Source organism: Mustela erminea, chromosome 6 (genome assembly GCF_009829155.1).
Source record: "Mustela erminea isolate mMusErm1 chromosome 6, mMusErm1.Pri, whole genome shotgun sequence".
NCBI lineage: Eukaryota > Metazoa > Chordata > Mammalia > Carnivora > Mustelidae > Mustela > Mustela erminea.
Window position 1 is genome coordinate 87282855 of NC_045619.1, and position 26924 is coordinate 87309778.

General features: G+C 53.0%; 2 protein-coding genes across 4 annotated transcripts; both read left to right on the plus strand.

The window, feature by feature from the left end:
• Positions 1-3727: 3727 nt before the first annotated feature.
• Positions 3728-10089, plus strand: ATG101 (autophagy related 101). Of its 2 annotated transcripts, none has more exons than XM_032348276.1 (4): positions 3728-3746; positions 4254-4359; positions 6994-7329; positions 9388-10089. In XM_032348276.1, the coding sequence occupies exons 3-4, from the start codon at positions 7078-7080 to the stop codon at positions 9790-9792; spliced, it is 657 nt and encodes a 218-aa protein (XP_032204167.1). In that variant the 5' UTR covers positions 3728-3746; positions 4254-4359; positions 6994-7077; the 3' UTR covers positions 9793-10089. The 2 variants fall into 2 exon arrangements, with proteins under 2 accessions (XP_032204167.1, XP_032204166.1); XM_032348275.1 differs by lacking the exon at positions 3728-3746 and adding an exon at positions 3846-3993.
• A 1766-nt stretch (positions 10090-11855) lies between these two features.
• SMIM41 (small integral membrane protein 41) lies at positions 11856-16580 on the plus strand. 2 transcript variants are annotated; one of them, XM_032348280.1, is made up of 3 exons: positions 11856-12350; positions 14874-14987; positions 15429-16580. In XM_032348280.1, the coding sequence occupies exon 1, from the start codon at positions 11963-11965 to the stop codon at positions 12236-12238; it is 276 nt and encodes a 91-aa protein (XP_032204171.1). In that variant the 5' UTR covers positions 11856-11962; the 3' UTR covers positions 12239-12350; positions 14874-14987; positions 15429-16580. The 2 variants fall into 2 exon arrangements, with proteins under 2 accessions (XP_032204171.1, XP_032204170.1); XM_032348279.1 differs by lacking the exon at positions 15429-16580 and having other exon boundaries at positions 14874-15401.
• The last annotated feature ends 10344 nt before the right edge of the window (positions 16581-26924 follow it).

Sequence of the window (26924 nt, forward strand, 5' to 3'; positions counted from 1 at the left end):
CTGCTGCCTTTTCTTTCATACCAGCTCTTGCGTTCTCCAGTCCAGGAGGAGCCCCTGGTCCATTTCCTTTGCAAGACTTTGAGCTTCCAGAGGGCCACACTGTCCCCCTTGATATGACATGGGTGTGGCATGTGGACAGCTACATATGTCTGGCATGAATGAATGAATAAGTAGATGAATAAATGATTGAAGGGGTGCCTGGCTAGCTCAGTTTGTAGAGCGTGAGACTCTTGAACTTAGGGTCGTGAGTTCAAGCCCCGTGTTGGTTGTATTTTTATTTAAAAGTAAAATCTCTAGGAGGGTATGTGCTTTGGTGAGTGCTGTGAAGTGTGTAAACCTGGGGATTCACAGACCTGTACCCCTGGGGATAAAAATATATGTTTATAAAAAATAAAAAATTAAAAAAAAAATAAAATCTCTAAAAACAACAAAAAAGATTACATCTTGATCATCAAGAGAGGGTCATAGGGTGGGGTAATTCATTCCACACAGTCTAACTTTTTTTAAAAAAAGATTTTATTTATTTATTTGACACACAGAGAGAGAAAGAGAGATCGTAAGTAGACAGAGAGGCAGGCAGGGGTGGGGGGAAGCAGGCTTCCCACTGAGCAGAGAGCCTGATGTGGGGCTTGATCCCAGGACCCTGAGATCATGACCTGAGCCGAAGGCAGAGGCTTTAACCCACTGAGCCACCCATGCACCCCCACACAGTCTCGCTTTTTGAACCCTCCCTCCCTGACAGGACCACCCATGTGGCCGTAGGACCCAAGGTCTGAGGTGCAGTGGGAACAGCCCTGTAAGGATTTAGGGAGGTAAGAGGAGGCAAGGATTGGCCAGCATCTGGCCAGAGACAAGGTGAGGGGGCTCAGCTTCAGCCACGGGCGGGAAGGGCTCCAGGGACAGGGTGAGTTTTGGAGGAGGGACAACAGTGGGTGGAATGAGAACAGAGGAGCGTGTGGCCTTGGCAAGTGTATTAGTCAGGGTTCTCCAGGGAAACGGAACTAATAGGATGTGTAGCTATAGAAAGAGATTTGTTATGAGGAATTGGCTGATGTGGTTATGGAGGTCTGATAAGTCCCAAGATCTGTAGTCAGCAAGTGGGAGACTCAGAAAAGCTGGGATATAGTTCCAAATGCCAGCGAGCGGGAGACCCAGGAAGAGTAGTTCAAGTCTGAAAGCAGGAAAAGAACCCAATGTTCCAGCTTGAAAGCAGTCAGGAGTTCTCCTGTTTCATGGCAGGGTCAGAGCTTTTATTCTCTTTGGGTCTTCAACTGATTGGACGGGGCCCACCCTCATTAGGGGAGGAAGTAGTCCCCTTTACTCAAGTCTACCCAATTCAAATGTTAATCTCGTTCAGAAAAACACTCTCCCAGACACACCCAGAATATTTGATCAAATGTTTGAATATTTGATCAAACATTTGATCAAATGTTTGGGTACTCTGAGGCACAGGCAAGTTGACACATAAAATTAGCTATCAAAGAAATTATTACATATCACTGAGCCTCAGTTTCATTATCTGTAAAGTGGGGGGAAAATTTCATTTACCTTCAAAGGTAGTTAGAGAAATCAACACAATAGTGCATTCGAAGTGCTGGCATTGTGCCTAATAAGGCTCAGTGATGGGTAGTAGTGATGATGATGTCAGGCTTGTGGTCTCGAAGGTCCCTGAGATGAAGGGTGTCAGGGGTAGAGGAGAGATCAGCCACTCCTGACTGGCAGTCTCTGGGAGTTAGGCTCTGATCCCCCCACCCATCCAGGGCTGGTTCTACTTCCTTCAGTCTCCCTCTTCTGGCTCCTCAGACACTCTCAATATTTTATGCTGATTCCTCCTGGTTAAGTCCCCGCTCCAGAATATGTTGGTCTATAAGGCAGGTGGCTTTCTCCTTCCTGAGGCCCTGGGAGTACTCTGATGCTGCCAGGGGACAGGTGGCTGCACCTGGGACAGAGACAAACCAGAGGGACCAAGCCTGCACCAGGGCCCAGCTATGGAGAGAAGGGTGAGGGAATAAGGAACTGATGAGGAGGGGGAATGTCAGCCAGATAAGGAGTAGTGTCGGGGTTGAGAAAAACTGGTGGGACGGCGCCTGGGTGGCTCAGTTAGTTAAAGCATCCAGACTCTTGATTTCGGCTCAGGTGGGGAATCACAGCATCACGTGACTGAGCCGGGTGCTCAGTGCCAAGTTGGCTTGAGATTCCCTCTTCTTCTCCCCTATCCCTCCCCCACCATCCCTTCATAGTCTCCCACCCATTTCTCTAAAATTTTTAATAAATAAATGAATTTATTTTGTTTATTAATTAATCGATCACAAATTAATAAATAAATAATTAGTAAATAACTAAACAAATAAAATCTTAAAAAAAGAAAAAAACAAGAAAGAAAGAAAAGCTGGTGGGAGAGGGCAGTCCTAAAGGATGTGCTGGAGCCCGCTGGTACCAGTGCGGGTGAGCCCATTGAACTACCGTTGATCAAAATGTAATCCTTCATTCATTTTGGGCTCTGCATTCAGGGATGTCCCATAGTTTCAAATTAGCCATTGTAGAAAACTAGCAAACACTACTCATCAGAACATCTTCCCACTAGAGAGAAGGCTTTGAGTGGGGTGTATTGGAGAATGGTAGTGCATGGAGAAACCAGAAAGAGAACTTCTGTAGAGGTATGGAATCCTGCATTTGAACCCCAGGCTTGCTACTTACTGGGTGACCTTGGGCAAGTTACTTAACCTCTCCCAGCCACAGTGTTTTTATCTGCCTTCTAGTATTGATCATCGTGAAGCTTAAATTAACACACACAAAGCACTTAGAATCATGCTCTCTACATTTCACTCAATAAATATTATATTATTATTTTGAGAGAGTGTGTTAGGAAAATGAGCATCTTAATCCTCAAGTAAACAACTCAGGCCAGTGAGTCTCCGTTGGTGCATCCCAGGCTCTGTGGGCATGAACAAAAACGGACAGACCTCTGCCTACCCTAGGCTCACGATCTACACGGAAAACCAAACATTCTCCTGGAAGTTACAGAGCACTAAAAATGTACTCATTCGTATAACACTTTACATTCCACAAAGATCTTTCATATGAATTATCTCTTGTGATCCTCACAACAGCACCCCATTGATAGAGGAGAGAATCAGAAAGAAGGAGTGACGTCAAGAGGCTCACACAGGGGGCAATGGCAGAATTATGAGCTTTACAAGAGCTGTCACCAGATCGGTCATGGTCAAGCATCAAGTAGTGCTCCTGTATGAAGATAACACGGTAAGGTTAAGCCCCTTTCTCCAGCATCGAGGGACCAGGGATTCTACTACGCACTCTGGACAAGCTAATTCAGCCATCCATCCAGCATCACGCAGCGCACCAGCCCGGATTCATCTCCAGGCCACGTCTCCAGATGGCGTTCCCTTCATCTTGGCGGAATCGGTGTCCCGTCCAGGTCTCTGCGCCCCGAGTTGGGGAGCAGACCTGCGTCCCAGAGGCTGGTTCATCGCCGATGACTCCTCTCCGTCTAGGGAGGCAGCACAGAGCCCATTGGCCTCTCCTTCCAACCCATCTCTATGGCGGAAGTGCGTGATTCCAGCCGAAACACAACAACACTCTCGGTGGTGGGCTGAATGGACTCGTCCAAACGAGGGAGATACTTTTTACTATCGAATCAAAAAAATCCGAGAAGTGATCAAGACAAAAAGAAGCACGTTTTCACGGAGCAGTTTGTGGCCCTCTGTGTCCGCTGGCGTGGCTGTAAGGTATGGGGGCGGCTGCGCTGATGTCGGGCCCGGCCGGGCGTGTTCGCACCCCCGCCAGAGGCCCATGGAGCCGGTGGACCTGCCCGGCTGGCGGGAGGCGGAGGCCCGGACTTCCGCCGCCGGCACCGCCTCCTGCCGCGGTGGTCGGGCGGCCTCGGGAGCGCGGTTTCGCTGTCTGTCGGGTTTGGGACGCAGGCTTGGGTTGGTGGGGTACCGTTTCGACTAACCGTCTGTCCCCTTCCCCTGTGTAAGCGCGGGCATTCCCCGGGCCGGCGGGAGGGACGGCGCGCCTGGAACTCCCGAGTGCGGCCAGGCAGAGCGCGGGGAGGGCCCGCCCCCCCTCCACCCCGCGCACCTCCCGGGACCTCAGGAGGCAGCTTCTTCCCTGAACCTCGGACTTCGGCGGGTCGCGGGTGGTGGCGGTGGGAGACACGGGACACGGGTGGAAGGTCCTTTCTGGGGCCCGCCAGAGTGTCTTGACGTTGAGCTTTCTGTTTTGGCTTTTAGTCTCTTTGGGGCTTAGTCGCCGGCGCGGACGTCGAGGCGCATTTGCGCGCGAGGAGGAGCAAGGGCATGGTCCGAACCTGAAGGACCTGCGCTCAAACCTATACGCGTAAGTGGGCATGGGGATGCCCTGGGCTCCAAGCTGACGCTGTGCTCTGCAGACCTGGGCCTTGAGGCGTTGGGGGTGGGGGGAATCAGAGGGTATGAGATTTCCCAGGCTCTGCTCGAAAAGACTCCCCGCCCACAGGAGGCAGGGGTGAGGGGAAGGGGACAGAAAGGTTCATCACAGACAAGATGTGGCTTGCTCTTGGAATGAGGCTGGGGTTGGTCAGTACCGACTTTGTGAAGGAGTGCTACCAAGAACAGCTTTTTCCTAGGAAGATCCTGGGCGTGGGGCCAAAGAAAAAAGTGGCCTGGGTGAACGTTTGTGGGAGACCCCTGTGGGGGAAGTGGTGGAAGAAGGGGGAGCTGGGTCAGAGCTGGGAGCCTCTAGATGGGAAGCTGTTGAAGGGAATTATACTGTAGAGAGCAGAAATGAGCGACAGAGCTTGACTCCTCCTGATGTAGGAGAAACTGATCCAGCAACCCTTGGAAGGACCTGGAGGCTTCTGATCAGGGTGATCTGAGCAGTCACTTTGTACTAGGTTCCAGGCATGGAATTTCCAGTAGGGTCTAGTCCCTGCCATCAAGGAACTGTCAGTCTGGGGGAGAGCCAAGACAGGATAATACCTATGAAGGGATGACTGCTAGGTCAGGTAGACCCTCGCTGATAGCCGAGTGAGAGGCAGAGCCAGCTTGATCTCTGAGCTGTCCACAGACTGCCCTGTGTTCACTGCTGAGCACTGCTGTTTAATGGGGATTGAGACAGACTGAAATATGCTTAGAGGAGAGCTGCCAGAGAAGATGTGATGTAGGGGTGAGGGGTAAGAGTTGTCTCCAGATATCAGAAAGGCACATAAGTGGAAAAGGGAGACTTATTCTATGTGGCTTCTGATATCCAAACTGTGACCAGGGGTTTGAAGCACTAAGTGGCAGATTCCTTCTGGAGAAGGAATACCTGAGTAGAGCTGTCCAAAGACAGAATGGTTTGCTGGGAGAGGTGGTAAGTTCTCCGTCAGGGCAGGTTTGTAAGCTGAATGCTCAGCAAGAAATGTGACTGTTCTTCTCCATTGGGGCTCATATTCAGTTACTTACAAGGTCTGGTTCTCAGGTATGTTCTTTCTTTCGCACCCGGTCCACCAGTGCTGTGTCATAGCCTGTGTTCTCTCTCAGCAACAATGATACCATTGTGAGTGATAGTGGCTGGTACTTACTGATTACTACTTGCCAGATACTGCTTTAAGTGCTTTATAGATGCTAACTCATCCACTCCCTGGGACAGTCCTTTCAGGGTAGCTTTTATAGATCCCCTTTATATAGATTCAGGAAACTGAGGCACATAGGAGTTAAGTAGCTTGCCCAGGGTCACCCAGTGAGCAAGTGGTAGAGCTGGGGTTGCAGCCAGACTGTCTGGCTTTAGAGTCACTGGTTTTATCCACTCTTCTACCGTAGAAGAGTGGATAAAACCAGTGACTGTAAATTTTATTTGATCATTTTATTTGATTTTTTAATTAAAAAATTTTTTTGATTTATTTGATTTTTTTATTTGATTTTTTAATTTATTTTATTTGATCATTCTTGATCACAAGAATCCAAATTTACAGATAAAACACACTCAGAGAGGTTAAGTGATTTGCTTGCAGTCACAGAACAAGATGTAGGAGAGCTGGGGTTCAACCCAGGACTATTGGATGTGAAAATCCCCACACTTTGCACTTTACTCCTCCACATCCCATTGTGCTGCCTCTGTAACTGTCCCTGCTGTTGTGGCCTCTAACTGGACTTCTTGCCCAGCCTTTTTGCCTTAAATGTGAAAGTTTTTACCCCAGAGTTTGTTGATGGCCCTGGCATGAGGGGAGATTTGAAGTGTGTGTGTCTGTTAGGTGCCAGAGCTCAGTCTTCATTTTTTTTAAAAAAAGATTTATTTATTTATTTGAGAGAACGGCAGTGCACAAGCGATGGGGACGAACAGAGGCAGAGGGAGAAGCAGGCTTTCCCCTGAGCAGAGAGCCCGATGTGGGACTCGATCCCAGGACCCTGAGATTATGACCTGAGCCGAAGGCGGAGGCCTAACCCACTGAGCCCCTCAGGCACCCCCCAGCCTTCATCGTTTTTATTGATTGCTCAGAGCAGTTTTTGGCCACAAGATAGTTAAGAGCCATCCTTCACCTTTCATCCAGTTCACTTTCTGCTGCACAGATCTGATCTTGGCACCATGATGCATTGGCTCTTCCTTGCCCTCAGCACAGGGTCCAAGTGCCTTAACCTGGCCATTCAGACTCCTACCTTCCTTTGCTTTTACTCCCGCCTCATATCCTGGCCAGTCAGATAGCCTTCACCTGCGTCTCTCTCCTCCAGTCCTGTGGCCTCTCGGGGGCAGGGGCCGTGCACGCCTTCAGTGGCTGGTGGTGGATAAGGGCGGCAAGCCTTTGCGGGACATGGTGCTTGATGCCGTCCTGAGGTCAAGTCCTGGCCGGTATTTGGATTGTAACTTGAAAGCTCTCTCCCTTTCTGATCCTGAGAGCCTTCCTTGGCAGTATGTGCCATCAGAATGCCAAGAAGGGCCATGGAGGCAGAGGCTGGTGGGGCCAGGAGGGAAGCAGATGGGTCACGTGTCCGTGCTCTGACCTGGCTGCTCTTGCAGGGTGGCCCCTGGCTGGGGTGAAGCCCCCCCCGGCTCCTGTTTTCGTTCTTGTCCTGCCCGCGGGTGCGGGCTCCTGGCTGCAGGATGAACTGTCGCTCAGAGGTGCTGGAGGTGTCAGTGGAGGGGCGGCAGGTGGAGGAGGCCATGCTGGCCGTGCTGCACACGGTGCTCCTGCATCGAAGCACCGGCAAGTTCCACTACAAGAAGGAGGGCACCTACTCCATCGGCACCGTGGGCACCCAGGATGTGGACTGTGACTTCATCGACTTCACCTACGTTCGGGTCTCCTCAGAGGAGCTGGACCGTGCCCTGCGCAAGGTTGTCGGGGAATTCAAGGTAGGGGTGTGGCACGGCGGGTGGCAGGCGCACCACGAATGTCTCCCCCCCACCCCCCCGGCTTGCTCTTGGACTGGCCTTCCCTTCACGAGTGTTCCTGTTGGGTTCTTCCATGTTCTGAGGAACAGATGTGCTCCTTGCGGGGCGGAGGGCTCTGGACAGGGCAGGGGAAGGGGCTGGTGAGAACCCCCCCAGGGAGGGAGAGCAGACAGCCCTTGTGGCGTGGACATTGGGTTCCCTCGGGTGCCCATTGCCCACCCTCCTACACCAGGCTGGAGCTCTTCTCTGACTCTTCAGCTCTCCCTTCCTATGGACTCCTCTCGGCTTCCACCTGCCCTTTCATGAAATCCTTTCCCTTGGGGAATTCCTCGAGAGGGAGGCTCTCTGCGCTCGGGCGCTCACCATCCAGCGGAGCATCCCTTTGGGCAGTGTGGCCGAGGTTTGTGCATGCCTGTGTGGGCCTGGAGGAAGGTGGCAGGGACACACCAGGCTGCTGACGTTGCTCACCTCGGGCAGTGGGAATTTGTGTCCATTCAGGGCGATAGTGTTTCACTGTTTCAGTGAGTGGCTATTTTGAATTTTCAAGTAAGGGGGAATTTTTTTTAAGGTGCCATGTCTGAGGTGAGAGGAGGAGGGCCGTCTGTCTGACTTCCATTCCACAAACATTTGGAGAGCCCCTACACGGTGCTGGGCGCCAGGTGCTCATGGCAGGACGCGGCCCCTCCCCCAGGCCACAGTGTTCCCCCTCACTGCACTCCCCTGTCCCTCTGAGAGCAGACAGGGTAAATTCTTTAGAGTTTCCCAGTCCGTCTTCAAGGGAGGCTGTGGTAGTCAGCCGTCTGTCCTAAGTCTGGCTATAGACGCCTATGAGAAGCACGTAGCATATAATGGTTAAGAGCATGGATTCAGGGGCCAGGCTGTACCACCCAGCAGGTGTGTGACCTTGGGCAGGTGACACGACTTCCCCGGCCTTCAGCTTCCCTGGATGTAAAACGGGAAGGATGATCGTACTTGCCTCAGAGGCATATGCACTATGAGGATAAAATGAGTCAAATATGTCAAGTGCCTGAACCAGCCTGGCTTTACTGTGAGCTTTGTAGAAGTGTTAGCCATCATGACCCATGACCTTGCTCTGTCCACAAAGGAGAGAATTATCCCCTGAAGGACAGTTCAGGACTTGAGGGAAGCACCCTTACTCGCCGAGTTGGTGTTAACTCAGATGGAAGGGTGCTTCAGGCTCCCAGCTGCTCTAGGAGGATGACTGTGGGGCCACCACACCCACTTGAGGTAGGGGCTAGGCAGAATTCTTGGACGAGATGGTCTCATTTGCTTCTCAGAGAAGGGGAAGAAGCCAGCTCTGGTCTCTCCTTCCCCCTTCTGTTTCTTGGTTTCCTTTTTCTTTTCTTTTTTTTTTTTTTTAAATATTTTATTTATTTATTTGACAGAGATCACAAGTAGGCAGAGAGGCAGGGAGAGAGGAGGAAGCAGGCTCCCTGCGGAGCAGAGAGCCCGATGTGGGGCTCGATCCTAGGACCCTGGGATCATGACCTGAGCCGACGGCAGAGGCTTTAACCCACTGAGCCACCCAGGCGCCCCTCCTTTTTCTTTTTTTAAAGATTTTATTTATTTATTAGAGAGAGAAGCGGGGGGAGGGGCACAGGGAGACACTGACTCCCCACTGAGCAGGGACACCCCCCCCCACACACTCCCTGGCAAACCCCCTCCCCCAGAACTCAATCCCAAAGGCAGATGCTCACCCTACTGAGCCACCCAGGTGCCCTTCTTGGTGTCCTTTCTTCTAGTTAAGGATCATTGGGCTTTAATTCCCTCTTCTGCTTTTCTTTAGAGACAGATCTTGTTGGTTTGCTAGGAACACTTGTGTCTGTTCCAGCAGTTTGCTATGTCACTTCACACAAATCCTTTGCCCCCTGTGCGTCTCATTCCCTACTTTCCCTGAAGGACTAGTAAAGCTAAGAGAGCCTGGTTCCCTGGGGCGAAGGAAGCAGGCACTCACAGGGTGACTTGGCCTTCTCATCTGTTACCCTCTTCTTTGCCAAGGACGCGCTGCGCAACTCTGGAGGTGATGGGCTGGGGCAGATGTCCCTGGAGTTCTACCAGAAGAAGAAGTCACGCTGGCCTTTCTCGGATGAGTGCATCCCCTGGGAAGTGTGGACAGTGAAGGTGCACGTGGTCGCCCTGGCCACAGAGCAGGAGCGGCAGATCTGCCGGGAGAAGGTGGGCGAGAAGCTCTGTGAGAAGGTCATCAACATTGTGGAGGTCATGAACCGGCACGAGTACCTGCCTAAGATGCCCACGCAGTCGGAGGTGGACAATGTGTTCGACACGGGCTTGCGGGATGTGCAGCCCTACCTATACAAGATCTCCTTCCAGATCACTGATGCCCTGGGCACCTCGGTCACCACCACCATGCGCAGGCTCATCAAAGACACCCTTGCCCTCTAGGCCTTACTGGAGCCACGGGCTCTCCTGGATGGCTTACAGACCTTGGCTTCCAGGGATCGTACTGTGGGGCCTTTGGGGCTCTGGAGCCTGCTTAGGCTCCTTGGTGAGACTTGGAATGGCCACCCCTGGCTTCCTTGTTATGTGGTTGCCAGTCCTTGGTCATCCCTTTAACCTTTGCTCATGGTCAAGTCTGGCCTTCATTGTCTTTCTGCACCCCTGTGGGGGTCCCCCTTTCTCAAATGTATGGAAGAGCCATCGTTGGGATGGTGAATAAAATTGAGAATGTGTTTGGGTTGAGCCATCTCTCCCTGGGCCTGTGTCCTGCCCTGAAATGTCACCACTCTCTGACCTGTGCAGATGCAGGTGTGCATTGAGGGCATTATTCCAACATGAAGGGAACAGGGTGGGGGATAGATTAAAATTGACCAGTTGGTACTTTGTTGTGGGTTCACATAAGCAGGTGTTCACCACCCGGTTGTCAGTGTGGTCAGTCCTGTGAATGATGACACAGAGGAGGAGCTGTTGCTTTTGGATATGACTGCTGTTTCTTCTCCCTGAGGAAGCTGTGATATCCTGGCTTTTATGTTATCTGGACTGGCTTCACAGTGATTCTCAAAGAGTATCCTCTGTGTCTTCACAGTGCACATACAGGTCCCCACGTGTACCAGAAAGCTCAGTTAGTTTGGGGGTTTCCTTCTCTGGAGAGAGATTGGCCAACTTGAGATAGTGTCTGATGACACTTCTTCCAGACTGGGCTGGGCCTTGCCGGTTGTTAGGACACTGCTTTGTTAACACACTCATTTCTACAACAGGATGCTCAAACTGTGAACTCCTTATATACTTCTTATGGATTTATTCCCTCTTTTGTAATACTTCTGGGTTATATGTGGGCAGTTGTACCAGGCTAAATGGAGTGCGGGGTGGTGGGGTCTTGCGCGAGGTCCTGGAGCAGGTAGGTGGCCGTGTGGCCAGGAAGTGTTGGCACGTGTCTCCCATTCCAGGCACCTTGGCCCTGTGATAGTGAAGTGTTGCCCTTGATCTCTGGGGCATTGGGAGAACTCAGGAGGTTCTCAAGGCCTGGGAGATGGGGAAGGCCGTTTCCTAGCAGGTCCTTGATGGTGTCTAATCCCTACCTGGCCTGCTGGAGTCTGGGGATCTTTTCTTCCTAGCCGGCCATCAGCTAATCCTTTCTGAGTGGCTGGTTGGTTGACAGAGTTGTTTGCTGGCCGTGACTTAGTTTTTTTTAAAAAGAGAGCTCAAGGTTGCTGTCTTCTGGGAGATCTGAGCAGGAGGGTCTTCCCTCCATCCCAGCTTTTTGAGACTTTCTCCTTTACTCAGCCCGTCTCTGCTCCATGCACAAGCCCAGGTTGGCCATGGGACACCCCGCTGGCACTGAGCTCCCCTTGGGGGAATAGGACAGTAACCTTTCCATTCTTTTCTGGCGTTATGATTTCCCAGAGGTAGGGGACTGTTGTACTCAGGGGTCAGAAGAGGAGCCCTGGTGACTGAACTTTGCTCACTCATCATTAGGTAACTTGACCTCTGGGGCCTGAACAAAGGAATGAGGGTAGGACTTGAAGTTCTACCCTGCATCTCTCCTTGCTGTGGGCCCCAGGAGGCACCGGCCTGCTTGTCCAACTCCAAGAGGTTCCCAGAAGGGATGATGGAGGAGTAAGCATCTGTGCCCCTCAGGTCTTGGAGGGTGCTCATTTGCCTCCTGTTCTAATGGGCACCTGGGCCACCTGCAGTATTGAGCTTTGGCTCAGGGACAGCCCAGGAATGCTTGCTGGTCTTGTATCCTGCTTAGTGGGGCAGCACCCCACAGCAGCTGGGGTGGGGTCTGGAAGATTTTTTCAGTTCGAAGGGAGGTGCTGTCTCTTGAGTTCCTTTGCCATGGGAGAAGGAAAGCCTTCGGGACAGACTCTGGATTTGACTGGATGGGTGTATGGGCTGGATTCCCACGCGTCGGTGTGGAGGCCTTTGAGACAGGAAGAAATACCCCGGGCCGGGCCGGAGGAGCTCTGTGCGCAGGGTGGGAGCAAACGGAGCTTGGGATCCGCCCATCGGGCACCTCCCCCATGCAGCCCAGGCCCGCCCGCCCGCTCCCCAGCTCGCGCTCCCGCACATCTGGCCCTTCCGCGCACATCTGGGCAGCTGGCGGCGCCACAGCATGAACAGCTCCCAAGCGGGCGCTTCGCCCCCCGCCACCTGGCTGAGCTCTTGCTGCAACCAGTCCGGGGAGCCGCTGGAGCCCCCCGAGGGGCCGCGCGTCGTGCAGGCGGCGGTGCTGGGAGTGCTGTCGCTGCTCGTGCTCTGCGGGGTCCTGTTCCTGGGCGGTGGCCTCCTCCTCCGCGCCCAGGGCCTGATGGCGATGCTGGTCCGCGAGCGGCGCGCGTCCCGTGAGGCCGAGCCCAGCAGTGCCAGCGGAGGCGAGGACGACTCCTAGGCTCCCGTGCGCTCCAGGGTCTCGGCCTCCAGGCGGCCCAGGACTGGGCACCCAACGGGGGCTGCGGAGCGGGGGGCACCATGTCCTTCCCCCGAGGCTGGCGCCCGCTCAGGTGAGAGCGGTGGGGGACAGCTCTTCAGCGACTTGGGTTGGGCTTTTTGCATGTCCACCGGGTGGGCCCTGCGGCTACCCTGGGTGTGCTGGGACCTGAGGGAAGAGGCTGCCACCCTCTGTGTCTCTCCTGCAGCAGTGCCCTGTGTCCTTTTTTTTAGAACGGTGGTTACCAGGTGTAAGGGTCACCAGGTGTGAGGGGGAGGCAGGGCGGTTGGGAGAAGGGCTCTGAAGGGGCCGCAGTGTGCTTTGGAGCCCCTCCCTGTATGTATCCAGCCTCCGATTTGCCCCAGCACTACTTGGAGCTAAGGCCCACCTCCAGCCCACACCACTGGGGGGCTAAAGGAGACACACTGCCCCAGAAACAGTGACGATCCAGACCTTTGGCTCCTGCTTCCACCTCCTCTCCTTCCTGAAGTCTTGTCCCTAGAAGGGGATCTGAGTAAGATTCCTCTCTGTGGCCTCCCTTTGGAGGCAGAGATGGGAGTGTGGGTCCTGTTTTATGGCAGAGCCAGGGGCCAGGATGACTCTAGGGGATGGGGAGGTGAGGTGGGGTCTCCCCTCCCCCAGACCCTGTTCTGGTGTGTCTGTGGGGGGCCAGGTGTGGCCCAGAGCACTGAGCTTTGCCTCGTGAGTGGGGAAGGTGGTGAGGTTCCTGACAGCCGGGGGCCCCATGAGTGCACTGCTGGAGGAAGCTGGGGCTGAGGATTCCCAGCTGTGGGGGCTCTGTCTGGCTCTCCTGTCTCTGTCTCTCCAAGGACAAGAACCATCTGGAGGGAAGGGCCTGGGTGGCCTCAAGACAAGGTAACTCCAGGCCAAGGCCATCTTGGGTGGAGCCATGGGCTGGGAAGCCTTCCCTGTCTCTCTTCTCTGCTCCGTGATGCACCTCTGGGCTCCTGGGAGGTTTCTGTGGGGCTCTTCTTTGGGGGTTCCTCTGGCCTGTTGCTTGCCAAGCGCAGAGGCAGAGTCCTAGCTTCTGCCTGAGAAGGAAGTCGGGGCACGTCAAGCGAGGCTGGGTGATGGCGTGAGCGAACCGTGGCTGAGCATTTGAGAAGCTGACAGCGCGTGATCCGTGAATGGAGCAGTCCAGGATTTAGCGCTAATCCCGGGTAGTTGTGCCACACCGGCCTTGCTGAGCTGTGGACTCCTCACTTCAGGGACGCCACTGCCACCCCTGGGAGAAAGGGCTGGCTAGGGCATTGAGGGCTGTGTGGGTGTGACTGGCCCTGGCATCAGGGAAGAGGGCTTGACCTGGGGAACCCGGGCCACCTCCCTTTGCAGCATGCCAGATGAGAGGGTGAGAATGCTCTCTTTTTGTTGTATCCAGGTCCCTTTGCCCCCTTGCCTGATAACATTCTGCTGTTTTTCTACCCTTCCTCACCCTGTGCTCTTCTGCGGCCCGGGATAGAGGAATTTCCATATCCACTCCGAACACTTCATTTTGCAAATGGGGACACTCAGAGACAAGAAAGTGACAGGGTCCAGTGAATGACAGAGTGGGAACTGAAGCCTGAGGCTTCTGATTCTGAGTTCAGGGTGGGGGTGTCCCTGTGCATGGAGGTTCCTCCTTGGGTTATTCCTCTTGCTCTGTCCCTGATTTCCCACCACTCTTGGAGATGCTGATGCAAAACATGACCTCTCTCTGAAAGAATGAACCTTCACACACACTCCCTTATTTGGCCTATGGTATCTGGGACCAAAACTCCAAACCCCCAGGTTACCGCCTTCCTCCTGACCCTTCTTCCCCAGCGGCCTTGTTAGATAGCCTTCTGTGGCTGGGCACAGCCTTCCAGCTGCTGGCAGCTGTCCCCCAGCCAGCTGGGCTCAGCTTTCTGGCCTGAGCCTGAGGGTGGGCGTGAGCTCAGAGGGTCAGTGGGAGTGTGCCTCTGCGGAAGACACTCCAAGGGGAGGGGGCAGATGGAGCAGAGGTGAGGGTGATGACTTCCGGACTGGTGTATGGACTTGAGTCTGGGTGGTGGAGGGGTGTAGAGAGATCTGGTAGAGGAAGGGCAGTGCCCCTAGCATCCTGTGTCTGCTGGAGTGGGGGGACCGAAGGGATAGGCAAAGGCTTTCTTTATTCAACTTCCTGCTTTTGCTGTCCCTTCAACTCAGTGCTTGGAGAGCCAGGCTCTGGCCTGTGCGGGGGACCTCGATGTTCTTGGGGGAAGATACTGGGATCTTTACTATGGAACTCTGACCCTGGCCAAGGCTGTCAGATTGAGTGGGGAGGGAGAAGATTTAGAAAGTTGGGGGAGTGCTACTGTCTTCCCGACTCTCAGACTGTGGCTTGGAGCGACAGGTGAGGCAGTGGGTGTGGTCTGAGCGGAGTAAGTCTAGGGCGTCTGGACCCCCAGCAGGCTCCCTTATCCTGCACTGTTTCTGAGGGAAAGGCTGGGGCCACAAATGGGTGATTTTGCCTTAACTTTCCTGTGGCTCATGAGTTTCACCGTGAGCTGGAAAGGGCTGTCGGGGGCTGGTCCAGTTCATTCTTCAGCAAAGATGGGGGGGCGCCTTTCTGTTACAGATTCTTGAGCCTCATGTATCTCCCAGAGTTCTGCCGCTCTCCTACAGCACCGGGGGACCTGCTGCCTTTGATCCTTGAGTGGTGCAGACAAGACCAGGAGAAAGCTGGCTTGTGGTGAGGCGTCTACCCGGGATCCTTGCGCTCAGCCCCACCTCTCCTTTGCTCCATTCTGCCTCCTGCCACACCGCACCGCACCGCACTGTGGGTGTGGGGCTGGGGGGCCAGCGCTCTAGGGATGAGCGAGCGCCCTGAGCCGCCACTGCATGTCCGGGGTGCCGGAGTGGACAAACGCCCTTGGATGCTCAGTGCAGCTGATGCTGGCTACGCTCTTGACTGGCCGGCCGGCCGGTCCAACAACACACGTGCCGCCCCTTTCCCATCTCTGATACCTGGCTCCTGTGGTCTGACAGGCCAGTGACCTGTCCCTGCTGAGGGCCGTGGGTCATTGTCATCCATTTGGAGATCTTGGCGCCCCAGCAATGCCCTATCACTTCGCGTGGCTTGTTATTAAATACGCTGGTAATGCAAGTGTCCTATTTACAGTCTGTGTTTCAGCTCTAGACTCTTGACATTGGTGGTATCCTGCTCCCACCCTCCCTCCAGTTTGAACTGTTTCTAGCTGATCCTGAAAGAGCATCACCGGCCATAGCCCCCTCTGCCCTAGCCTCTCTTCAGAGGTGGCTACTCCTCTTCAGACACCCAGAGCCAAATCCTTCCAAGGGAGGGTAGGGAAGTGGGAGGGCCCACAGTGACGCTCATGCCGGCACTTGGCTGCCCCCCAGTGGCCAGTGTGGGCGAGAGCACCACTTCCTTCAACTGGTGTTCTGGGGTCTAATCCTAGCCCAGCCTTAACCAGAGGTGCTTTGAAATGAGAGCGGATTTTGTGAGTGTGTGCCCTGAATTCTAGATGGTAAACCATCCCGAGCCTCCGTCTCTTCATCTATTAAAAATGGGGGCAGCAGTGTCCTTATGAGGATCAAACAGGCCATATGCTTGTCCATAGATAAAAAGATTTTCTACACTGTAATTGCCATGTGATGCTATTTTTCTCCCTGTGAACCCAACCATCCCGAGGAGAGGTTAGAACCACCCACCCTGTTCCTGGGAACCCTTCACTTATTCATCTTCTCCATGGGTATTGACCGAGTGACTGCTCTGTGCCAGGCAGGTGCTGGGGTCTGGGAGGGGGAGGAGGTGAACGGTGAACGCCACAGAGCCCTTGCCCTCGAGGAGCTCATAGTCCAGGAAAGAGTGCTGCCCACAGAACTGAGGTTAACATAGATCGTCAGTCATGTCCAGCATCAGCAGAGCTAAGAGCAGAGAGTGTCGCAGAGAAGGTGGTGTACTGAAAGGGCACTCACAGGGCGGGCGGTGGGGGTGGGAAGAAGGACATTCTGGACAAAGGTGCGGGAGGTGTGAGGCTGGGGGTGCCTACAAGCAGGATATGGAGGGAGATGAGACCAGAGGGGTGGTGGCTGGAGAGGAGTGGTATTTACCCTGGGGTAGGGAGGTATCTAGAAGGTTTCAAGCTGTGAAGTGACATGGTAAGATCTAGATCTTAGGGGACTGGGAGGGAAGTTGGTAGGTGGGAGCAGGCTGGACAGCAGGGAGGCTGTGATCAAAACCCGGCAAAGTCAGGGCACCTGAGTGGCTCAGTAGGTTCAGGGTCTGCCTTCAGCTTGGGTCATGATCTTAGGGTCCTGAGAGCAAGCCCTGTGTCAGGCTCCCTGCTCAGTGGGATGTCTCCTTCTCCCTCTCCCTCTGCTGCTCCCCCTGCTTGTACTCTAAAGAATAATAAAGAAATGAAATCTAGGGACGCCTGGGTGGCTCAGTTGATTAAGTGGCTGCCTTCGGCTCAGGTCATGATCCCAGCGTCCTGGGATCGAGTCCCACATCGGGCTCCTTGCTTGGCGGGGAGCCTGCTTCTCCCTCTGCCTCTGCCTGCCACTCTGTCTGCCTGTGCTTGCTCTCACTTCTCTCTCTATGACAAATAAATAAATAAAATCTTAAAAAAAAAAAAAGAAATGAAATCTAAAAAACAAAAAACCCCCAGAGCCCCCAAGCCAGCAAAGTCACAGTGGCCTGGACGAGGGTGGAAAGTTAGGGGACAGATCCAAGTGATATTCAGGGTTCAGACTTTGGTCACGAGTTGGATGTGAGAGATGAGGGAGGAGGGGAGGATCTAGCTTCTGCTCCTGCTCTGGATTACTGAGGGGGTAGAGATGCCCACCACCCACTGAGGGGACGTGTTATCGGTTAGGACTTTTTGGGTCAGTATTTACTGGAAACGCAAAGGATATCTGACTTGGGCAGAAGGAACTGATTGGCCCATATAACTGGAAAGCCTAGGGGTAGCTCTGGCCTCAGGCCTGCTGTGACTCTGGTCTCAGAGGACAAGAGCAGCGGCCTTGGTGTCTCTTTCCTCTGGGGCTTGGTCTGCTCACTGCTGTCAGCCTCTGGCTGGGGGTCTCATGGTCAGAGCAGGGACTTGGCTGGATACGTACTCCGGCCCCACATTCGCTAGCAGTGTGAGCTCTGCGACATGCTTCATCCCTCAGTGGCTTGAGTCCCTCCTCTTTAGAGTGGCGAAGGCAGGGCCTAGCTTTGCCTTGTTTTGTTAGAATGGCTGAGATTCACACATGAGGGGGCCCGGCACAGAGCAAATGCACAGGAAGTGTGCTCATTATTAGTCTCAGCCTCCGTGTGAGGCCAGATGCTGGCCTCATGGCCTCTCAGGTTCAAATATGTCAGGAAAGAGAGGGGTCATCCCTCAGGTCAGTTAGCCCAAATCCCCGGAGCAGCTGAAAGACTTGGCCTCTTTGACTCTGTACTCACCCTGGCGTACTATGCTCTCGAGGATAGAATGTTCTAGGCCTCAGTCACATGCTCGACTCACAGTGTGTGTGTTGAGAGGGGGTGGATTGTCAAGACATCCCAAACCACAGGACCCAAAGAAAGGGGTTGTCTCTTCACCAAATATAGACCTGGTTCAGTCCTGGGCCAAACAGAGCCGGGGTGGCCATACACCAGCTCAAGGCTGCTTCAGGTAGGGGCCACAGGCAGCGAGGACGGCCAGTGAGTCCAGGTCTGGTGTGTGGAATTTGAAGGGGCACTGTCGGGTGGGCAATTGGTGTATGAGGCTGGGGGTCTGCAGAGAGCATTCTGGATCCTGATGTTGCTAGAACCAGAACACAGAGCTGTGGGAAATGGTCAGGTTCGGTGGGGTGGTTGGGGCAAGATGGGAGGAGCCTGAGCTTGCCACCTGCAGGACACCACTTAAAGGCAAGGCAGAAGAGGGGCTGGCGAGGAAACAGAGGACAAGAATCCAGGGGGGTGGGTGGGGAGCTGGGGAATGGGCTATCTTGGCAGCCAGAGAAGAAAAAACTTGGGAACCAAGTGGCCAGGATCGCCCGTGTCCCAGTAGTCGTGTCGTGTTGGGAGGAGCCCTTGCCGGGAACAAGTGGGGAAGGCTTCTCCCTAGGCCACACAGCCAACTTGAGCTACCCTGCCACTACCCTCTGCCTCAGAAGAAAGGAGCCCTCATTCAGAAGAACGTGGGAACATGGTTGTCTCTGGGCCAGGGAACCCACTGTCGGGAGGGGATTGGTTTATTTTATTTTATTTATTTATTTTTTTAAAGATTTTATTTATTTATTTGACAGAGAGAGATCACAAGTAGGCAGAGAGGCAGGCAGAGAAAGAGAGGGAGAAGCAGGCTCTCTGCTGAGCAGAGAGCCCGATGCGGGACTCGATTCCAGGACCCTGAGATCATGACCTGAGCCGAAGGCAGCAGCTTAACCCACTGAGCCACCCAGGCACCGGGTTTATTTTGTTTTTTTATAGCACCCTTCCTTGTACTATGCGAATGCATGCGCCACACAGAGGTCCTGCCTAGGCAAAATAAAACAATACCAAACAAACACGTGCAAAGGAACGTCCTCCGCCTCCATGGCCACCGGCCTTCCCTTCTAAGGCGCAGCGGACACACTAATGTGAGTCTCACACCTGCCAGGAGGGCTGAGGCTTCAGCCTCGCGTCCTGCACCTGTGAGTGAGTCCTCTGTCTGCCCGGACATGGCTCAGAACCTCTGTCTCTGAGACCCGAACTTCAGGTGCTCTTGTGCTTTGTGTCTTCAACCTGCACATTCAGATGTCTTCAAGATGGTCCCTGACCTTGCCCTCTCGACTTTCTCCTTCTTCTTCAGTCCCACCTGCCCCCCACTGCCTGTCCCTCCAGTGTCCAGTCCTTGAGCATCATCTCAATCCCACTCTTGCCCATTTCCTGACTTCATTCTGCGCATGGGGCCTTCCTGGTAGAACCGCAGCCCTGGAGTGATGCCGCTCTCTGTTCTCTGAGCTCACACCTGACTGCAGAGTGCCTCCAAGGAATGACACAGCCCCGGGCAGACTGATGGCGCCAAGAATGGCCATGCAGTGGACCCTTGCCATGCCTGGTCCTTGCTCCAGCCGGCTCTGTCTCCCAGCTGAGTTATGGCAAAACTTCCCCTCTCTCAGCCCCTGCCCTCTCTCCTCCCCCGCACTCTGCTCGGATGTCCTTGCCTCCTGCTTCTCACAGAACAGAGGTGCCAGCAGACACGGCCTCTGCTTCTGTCCCCGGATCTGCAGCACACCTGCCAGGGGCTTTGTGGGGCCCGAGTCCGTGCTGAGGGTGCCCCTGCGCCCCTCCCATCCCGCCACCAGGTGCTGCCGATGGTCCTCCTCGGCTGCTTTCTTTAATGCCCCTTCCATGGCCCCTTCTGTGCTGGCTCTGGCTCTGAGACACACTCAGGTTTCTTCCAGCTTAAAATAGCCCTCCTCCGCACCCACTGCTCCTTCAGTTACTACCCCGCGTCTCACTTCGTCTTTGTAGCCAAACTTCTCCAAAAAGGTTGCCCACACTTGCACCCATGTCCTGGCCTCCTGTGCGCCCCCCCACTCTTCTCCAGCCTGGGCTCGGTCCAAGCTGGTGGCCCCGGAGATTACCAACCCCTGAGTTCTTATCTCAATGCCCTCCTGGCCACTCCTGAGGCTGCGACCCCCTCCCCACTGGCTGCCACCCCCCCCCCCCCGCCCCCACCTCCCATCCTAGTTTCAGTGAGAAGCATTGGAGACGGGAGGCTGTAACTGTGAGCTCCCCCTGGGTCCGCCACTTACTCGGTAATGGAAATCCTCTGTCTCATGAGTAAAATTGGATAATGCTAATACCCACTTGGGGAAGCTCTGAGAGTATGTGGCCCAGCATGTGGGAGCACTGGCCTGGATTGAGTCCAGGCCCCCCAGCTCCCAGCTGCCTGCCCCTGGGAGAGTGCTGCTTTGCTCCTGTCCTAGCTCACCACTCTCCAAGAGTCCTGTGCCATCCCCTTCTCTTTCCCCTCCCAGCCATGCCCGCTGGGTTCCTCAGGACTCTGTCCTTGGCCTTCCTCTTACCCTGCCCTCTTGCCAGGGGTGCTCCCCCCACCTTCTGGAGCTTAAATTGCCACCTCTTTGCCATGACTCTGAAATGTCAGCTGGCTTCGTTGCCATAGGGCGTGGCGTTCTCCTGCGTGTCCCTGGTTCCAAATGTCTTTCTTCTTATAAAGACGCCAGTCATGTTGGATCAGGGGTCCACCCTATTCCAGTATGACCTCATTTTAATTTAACGAACTACATCTGCAATGACCCTGTTTCCTAATAAATTCACATTCTGGCACTGGGGGGTTAGGACTGCAACATTTTTTCAAATGTCTATGTATATATTTTAAAGATTTTATTTATTTCTTGGAGAGAGAGCCCTAGCAGGGGGAGGAGCAGGGGGAGGGGGGAGGGGGAGGGAGAAGCAGACTCCATGCTGAGCTTGCAGCCCAGTACAAGGTTCGAGGAGAATCTTGTACTGGGCTGCGACCTTGAGATACGATCTGAGCTGAAGTCTAGACTCAGACGCTCAACCAGTAGAGCCACCCAGGTGCCTCAACCTATCTTTTTTGATAGGGGAACCCAATTCAACCCATACCTGCTGGTACTGAGTGCTACGGAGAGAAAAAAAAATAGGGGGAGTACAGGCACAGCATGGGGGGAAGGTTGAAATTTTAAGCTGTGGTCATCAGGGGACGTATCACCTAGAAGGTGACTTTTTTTTTTTTTTAAGATTTTATTTATTTATTTGACAGAGATCACAAGTAGGCAGAGAGGCAGGCAGAGAGAGAGAGAGGAGGAAGCAGGCTCCCCACCGAGCAGAAAGCCCGATGCGGGACTCCATCCCAGGACCCTGAGATCATGACCTGAGCCGAAGGCAGCGGCTTAACCTACTGAGCCACCCAGGCGCCCCCTTAGAAGGCGACTTTTGACCAAAGACCTGAGGGAGAGAATCGGTAGAGGTAGTGCTGCCCTCCCCACCCCCGGAAAGGAGCACACCTGTGTAGTTAACACAGGGCACAGAGGCCCAGGGGAGCTGAGGTGCATGAAGACTGTGGAGGCCCCCCACCTCCCTACCCTGCACAGGGAGGAGGAGTGAGAGCCAGTGTGGCTCTCTTCCACAGAGAGCCAGAAAAATGCACCTCGCTTGTATGTTTTCTTAGGAAGCACTGAAGAATGTGCCGTACCCAAACTAAAGATTAAGCTGGGACTGTTGGCCCCTGGCCATGCCGCACTCTGGGAGACTGGGAAGCCTGGGCGCCATCTCCCGAGCTCTCAGGCCCAGGAACCTGTGCTCTCCTCAGCCAGTGGCCAGCGAGTGGGACAGCGTCCTCCTGAATCCTGTCCCTGTCGCTGGCTGCCACTCTCCCCTGACCCAGAACACACTGAATTTGTCTAAAGGCCCCAGATGGATTTTTGTAAAGAATCAGGTGGGGATTCCAAAACTGTGCCAGGGACTCGAGGTAACTCCCTCACTCACTGCACTCTCGGGGTGGGGGTGGGGGTGTCCCTGCGGGTGTCCTCAGCCTGGGCCTCTGCTGTTTCCACGGGGGAGCCTGCAACCCCAGCTCTGTTTCTCAGATGGGCTCTTTCTCCTCCTGGGCAACCTGGACTCCTCCGCTCTGGTGAGAGCTGCCCTTCACAGGCCGTGGAGAGTCTCTGTGAACCTTCCAACCTTCCTACTTTCACAACCTCAACCCCTTCCTTGCAAAACAACAACCTGGCTAAAGGCAAAGATTTGCCTCCTTCTCGGACAGCTTTTCATGCTAAGAGCCACCATATTAGCCGGAAACTTCTCTGCCCCAGGCATCTGCTCAAATGTCAGCTCTGTCAGGAGAGGGATTTTTGCTATCTTATTCACTACACGTAGAGGGCCATTAGGAAACTTACTTTTGAATAAGTGGCATCCTCTCTTAAATTCCTTCTTTAATCACAGGGTGGGGAGGAGGGAGAAACCTTAAATACAGCAAAGCCCCTTAGTTTTCTCAAGCAAAAAACGTGTTAAGTCCCGGAAATATGCTAGAACCTAAGTGAGGGGCCCCAGAAGTGATCATATGATAGGCCGCTGGTATGAATGGAAGTTTTGGAGAAAGGACAGCAAAATTCACGGGGCACAGTTGGTAGATTTCCAGATATCGTCATGTTCACCTTTTGGATTTAGCCATAGTAAATCAGTGAACAATAATAATCTTTTTAAAAGATTTTATTTATTCATTTAAGAGAGAGAGAGAGAGAACATGCCATGAGTTGTGGGGAGGACCAGAAGGAGAGGGAGAGGCAGACTCCCCGCTAAGCTGGGGGCCCAACAGTGGTCTCCAGCCCAGGACTCAAGTCGAAGGCAAATGCCTAACGGACTGAGCCACCCAGACGCCCTGAACAATGACGTTTTAGGAGGAAAACTAACTCCAAAATGCTTTCAACACCGTCAGCTGCAATACTCATCATGGGTTTGCAAAAAAGATCAGCACCTTTTCCCCAGTGTGCAAACAGGGTGGAGAGGGGCAGAGCTGGGTGACTGGATGAAGACTGGAGCAGCATGCTTTGGTAGGGGGTGGGGGTGTGTATGGGGGGCAGGCAAGGGGGGGGGCATTCCAGAAGTTACGGAAACAGTGGGAGCAGAACCAGTTGCTTCAGACGCATAGGCTGCTGCTGAATGGGACCGTTTGCTGCCTGTTGGTTCCCAATTTTGAATGTATCTTCTAGTTTAAAATTTCTTTATCAGATACCAAATGTTACAGGAATTGTAGGCGAAATGAATTAATTGATGAATATTTCAAAACCATTTGGCAGAATGCGGGGATGATATGCCGCCCCCATCCTGCCATGGTTAAGGCAGTTTTTCTTTCTTTTTTTTTTTTTAAGATTTTATTTATTTATTTGAGAGAGAGAGAGAGAGCATGAGAAGGGGGAGGGTCAGAGGGAGAAGCAGACTCCCAGGTGAAGGCAGTTACTTAACCAACTGAGCCACCCAGGCGCCCCAAAGGCAGTGTTTCTTAAAGTGGGTTCCGTGCCTATTCCAGCCTCTAGGACCTTGAATGGGTGGCACTTGAAAAAAAGGGTTCCGTGGTCTCCTCAATTTGGGGATTATTGTGTTAAGCAAAGTTAAATAGGGTTCTTTATTGCGCTTCTTTTACTATGCCAATGTGATGGTGGGTCTGAGAGAGGCTCGGAGGATTTCCAAGTAGATGGGACCAAATAATTCTTTGTTCCCCCTTTGTCTTCCTCTTTTTTTTCCTTTCCTTTTCTTTTTAAAGGAGTATCTCATGGGACACCACCATTCCAACAATATAGTTTGGGAAACGTCATTTAAAATCTTCCTTTTAGAAAAGAAGAAAAATTCTGGAAAAAATTAGATCACGCTACTTCAGATAGTGCATTTCCTTTACTTTGTCAGAACAACAGTATAAAATTAATTTTCCTTCCAAGGACTGTAATGCCACATTACTAAATTTAAATTCACTTTTTCCCCAAAGAGTGTTTTAAAAAACACATTTCGGAACTACTCCTTATGTGAAACAAACCTCTACAGGGAGCAATGGCCAAATATGTTCAAGAATTTTATACAGGATGTAAATGTAATCCCAGAACTTCAATTTCGCCTCAACTCTTTTACCCAAAATTGACTGTACCTTGTGGTTCCGGCAACGCAATAGATCTTGGCTGGTTTTCCTTCAGTGTGCTTGTCTCCAAGAAAGTCCGTTCCTCGAAGAGCTATTTTGTTTGCTTCTTTGACCAAACTCTAGCCACCACGTTGTCTAAAGTGGCCTGATCCGGACACTGGGGTCAGTGACCTGGACTGTTGGCTGAGGTGTGGGGACCCAGGGTTGGCGGGGAGCTCTGGGAAGCCCGAAGGTCTGACATACGCTGCGTGGAGAAGTTGGCTGCATTGGCTGAGAGGTCGGGAATGTTTTTCTAGACGAATCTAAGCTTACCTTGCTGTGTCTTACCATACTATCCATTCTGAACTTTAATTTCTGAGTCCTAACTCTGGCTGAGGAGGTCATGGCTGGAGGTTGTCCTGTTGGTTCTGTTGCTGTGCCAAAAAAAATGGAAGTTAACAGGTTCTTTATGGAACCCTTTTGTTATTAAAAAGTAAGTAATTTGCCGAGCTCTCTGCTCAGCAGGGAGTCTGCTTCCCCCCCCCCCCCCATCTCTCTCTGCCTGCCTCTCTGCCTACTTGTGATTTCTGTCTGTCAAATAAATAAATAAAATCTTAAAAAAAAAAAGTAAGTAATTTGGGGGAAGAATTCAGGTTGAAAATTTCTCACGAAACATTTACTCTGTGGAGTTTAGTTTCACTCAGAGAGTGTCCTCTGGGCCGGCACAACCTGGTAACTTATGCCTTGCCCTCCCTCAGTACTTACTGATCATACCCTGCCGTGTCCCCACTCTCCTTTCCCTGCCTTGTCTTGTCCAACCCCGGTTTGTAACTACGGTTTCAGCTTTCTATGGCTGCGCCACACACTATCCCCAACCGTAGTGGCCTGAAACGACGACGACCATTGGTTTGTTATCTGCTTACAATTCTACAGTTTTCTTCAGGGCTCTGAAGGGGGTGGTGGGCAGCTGCACTGCTTTCCCTCCCATGACTGGTGCCCCAGTTGTGGGGGAGGGGGCTGGAATAGGAGAACACTTTTCTCTCCTCTTGATCTGTCCTTCTGTCATCTGGCCCTAGCTTCTTGACGCGGTGCTGGGTCCCAGGAAGTTACTTGGTGTCATGTCTGCTGCATTTCATCAAAGCAAGTCACCAAGTCAGCCCAGATTCCAGGGGAGGACATAGATGGCACTTTTTGATGACCCAAGTGGGGCAAATTGCATTGTAAAGGGGCTGTAGCTAGAGGGTGAAGTGTTGTCATGAGTCTCTTTTGAAACAATCTACCATAATTGCCAATTATTCTATCAGGGGTTGTCAAATATTGTGTGCCCAGGGGGCTAGGTGGGAAAGGTAGGGTGTCTCTCTGAGGGAGGGGCCGATAGGCAGCTGGAGATGATGGTTTCAGGAGGGAATTCAGGCCGGATGGTATCAGATCTTCTGGTTTTTCTTTTCTTTTCTTTTTTAAGACTTTATTTATTTGACAGAGAGAGAGAGAGAGAGAGGGAACACAAGCAGGAGGAGTGGGAGAGGGAGAAGCAGGCTCCCCACTGAGCAGGGAGCCCGATGTGGGTCTCGATCTGAGGACCCCAGGATCACGACCTGAGCCGAAGGCAGACACTTAACGACTGAGCCACCTGGGCGTCCCACTTCTGGTGTTTCAAGAATAGATTGTTATATAAATTTTACTGATTTTAAAATGTAGTTTCCATTAGAAAAACAAAGTGAGTTTGTGAACCCTAGTGATCAACAAATCTATCTCCAGCTTTGACCCTCTCCTGAGCCCCAGAGCCGCGTACAGCACTCCACCAGACGCCTCCGCCTGCATGTCCCAAAGCATGTCAATTTCCCCATGTCTGAAATGGAGCTCATCATCTCCATGCCTGTTTGTGCCAGGTTCCTGTTCTTAGTGATGACGCAGCAAGCATCTGGCCACCCAGGTCACCCTGGGAGCCCCCGAGGCTCTCCCTCCCCCCTCCCCACACTTAGCTCACTGGGTGGCTTTCTTCCTGGTTCTAGTTATGAATCTCTAGCATGCACACTGTCCTCCCCATTTCCTTGCCGCTGTCTTCCCACCCTTATCCTCGTACCCGGGCCACTTCCACAGGTGGTCCTCCCTCCAAATCTGCTCCCTTCCAGTCCTTCCTCTAGAGTGGTGCTGTCCAGTCTTGTAGCCACTAGCCATCTGTGGCTATTTATGTATAAATCACTTAAAATTAAATAAAATGGGGGTGCCTGGGTGACTCAGTCAGTTAAGCATCCAACTCCCTGTTTTTGGCTCAGGCTGAGGTGATGATCTCAGGGTCACCAGATGGAGCCCCGCCTCAGGCTCCAAGCTCAGCTCGAAATCTACTTGAGAGTCTTTACCCCTACCCACCCTTCCCCTCCACTCCTCTCCCCTGAAATAGTTCACAAAATTAAATTAAATTAAATGTAAAATTCAGTCCCTCAGTTTTAGTAGCCACATCTCAAATACTTGACAGCCACATATGGCTACTGGCTTTCGTGGTGGACAGGGCGGATTCAGAACATTTCCATCCCAGCAGAAAATTTGATGGGACAGTGTTGCTCTGTGATCACATTACTGCCTCAAACCTTCCCGGTCATCCATGTCCCTCTGTCTCTTTCACTAGTTTACACCTCCTCCTTGCCCAGGAGCACCCACCCAGCCGCACCTCCCATCTTGTTCCCATATGGAACCCCCCCCTACCCCTCCCTGCAGCTCCCTGCCTATGTTGACTCTCTCCTGCCTTCATGCCTGGGCACTCATGCTCCTTAATGACTGGAGCCCCCTGTTCACCTGGAAAACCCCAGGCTCACTTCAAACACTACTCTTGCTTGGATTCTGGAAGTGCCCCACCCCAGGCCTACACATGTGCAAGACTGTGTCACACACAACACCCCTGCTGGGACCAGCTTTAGTATAGCGCTCAGTTCTCGGTTGATAATTTGGCTACCTCTCTCTCTCTGTGAGGTCCAGCTGTTTTTCCTTCCTATCTGCACTCCCTAGGCCTAATGCAGTAGGTTCTGGGGGAGGGGGAGTAGGTTAGGGAGTGGGGGGTCAAGTGG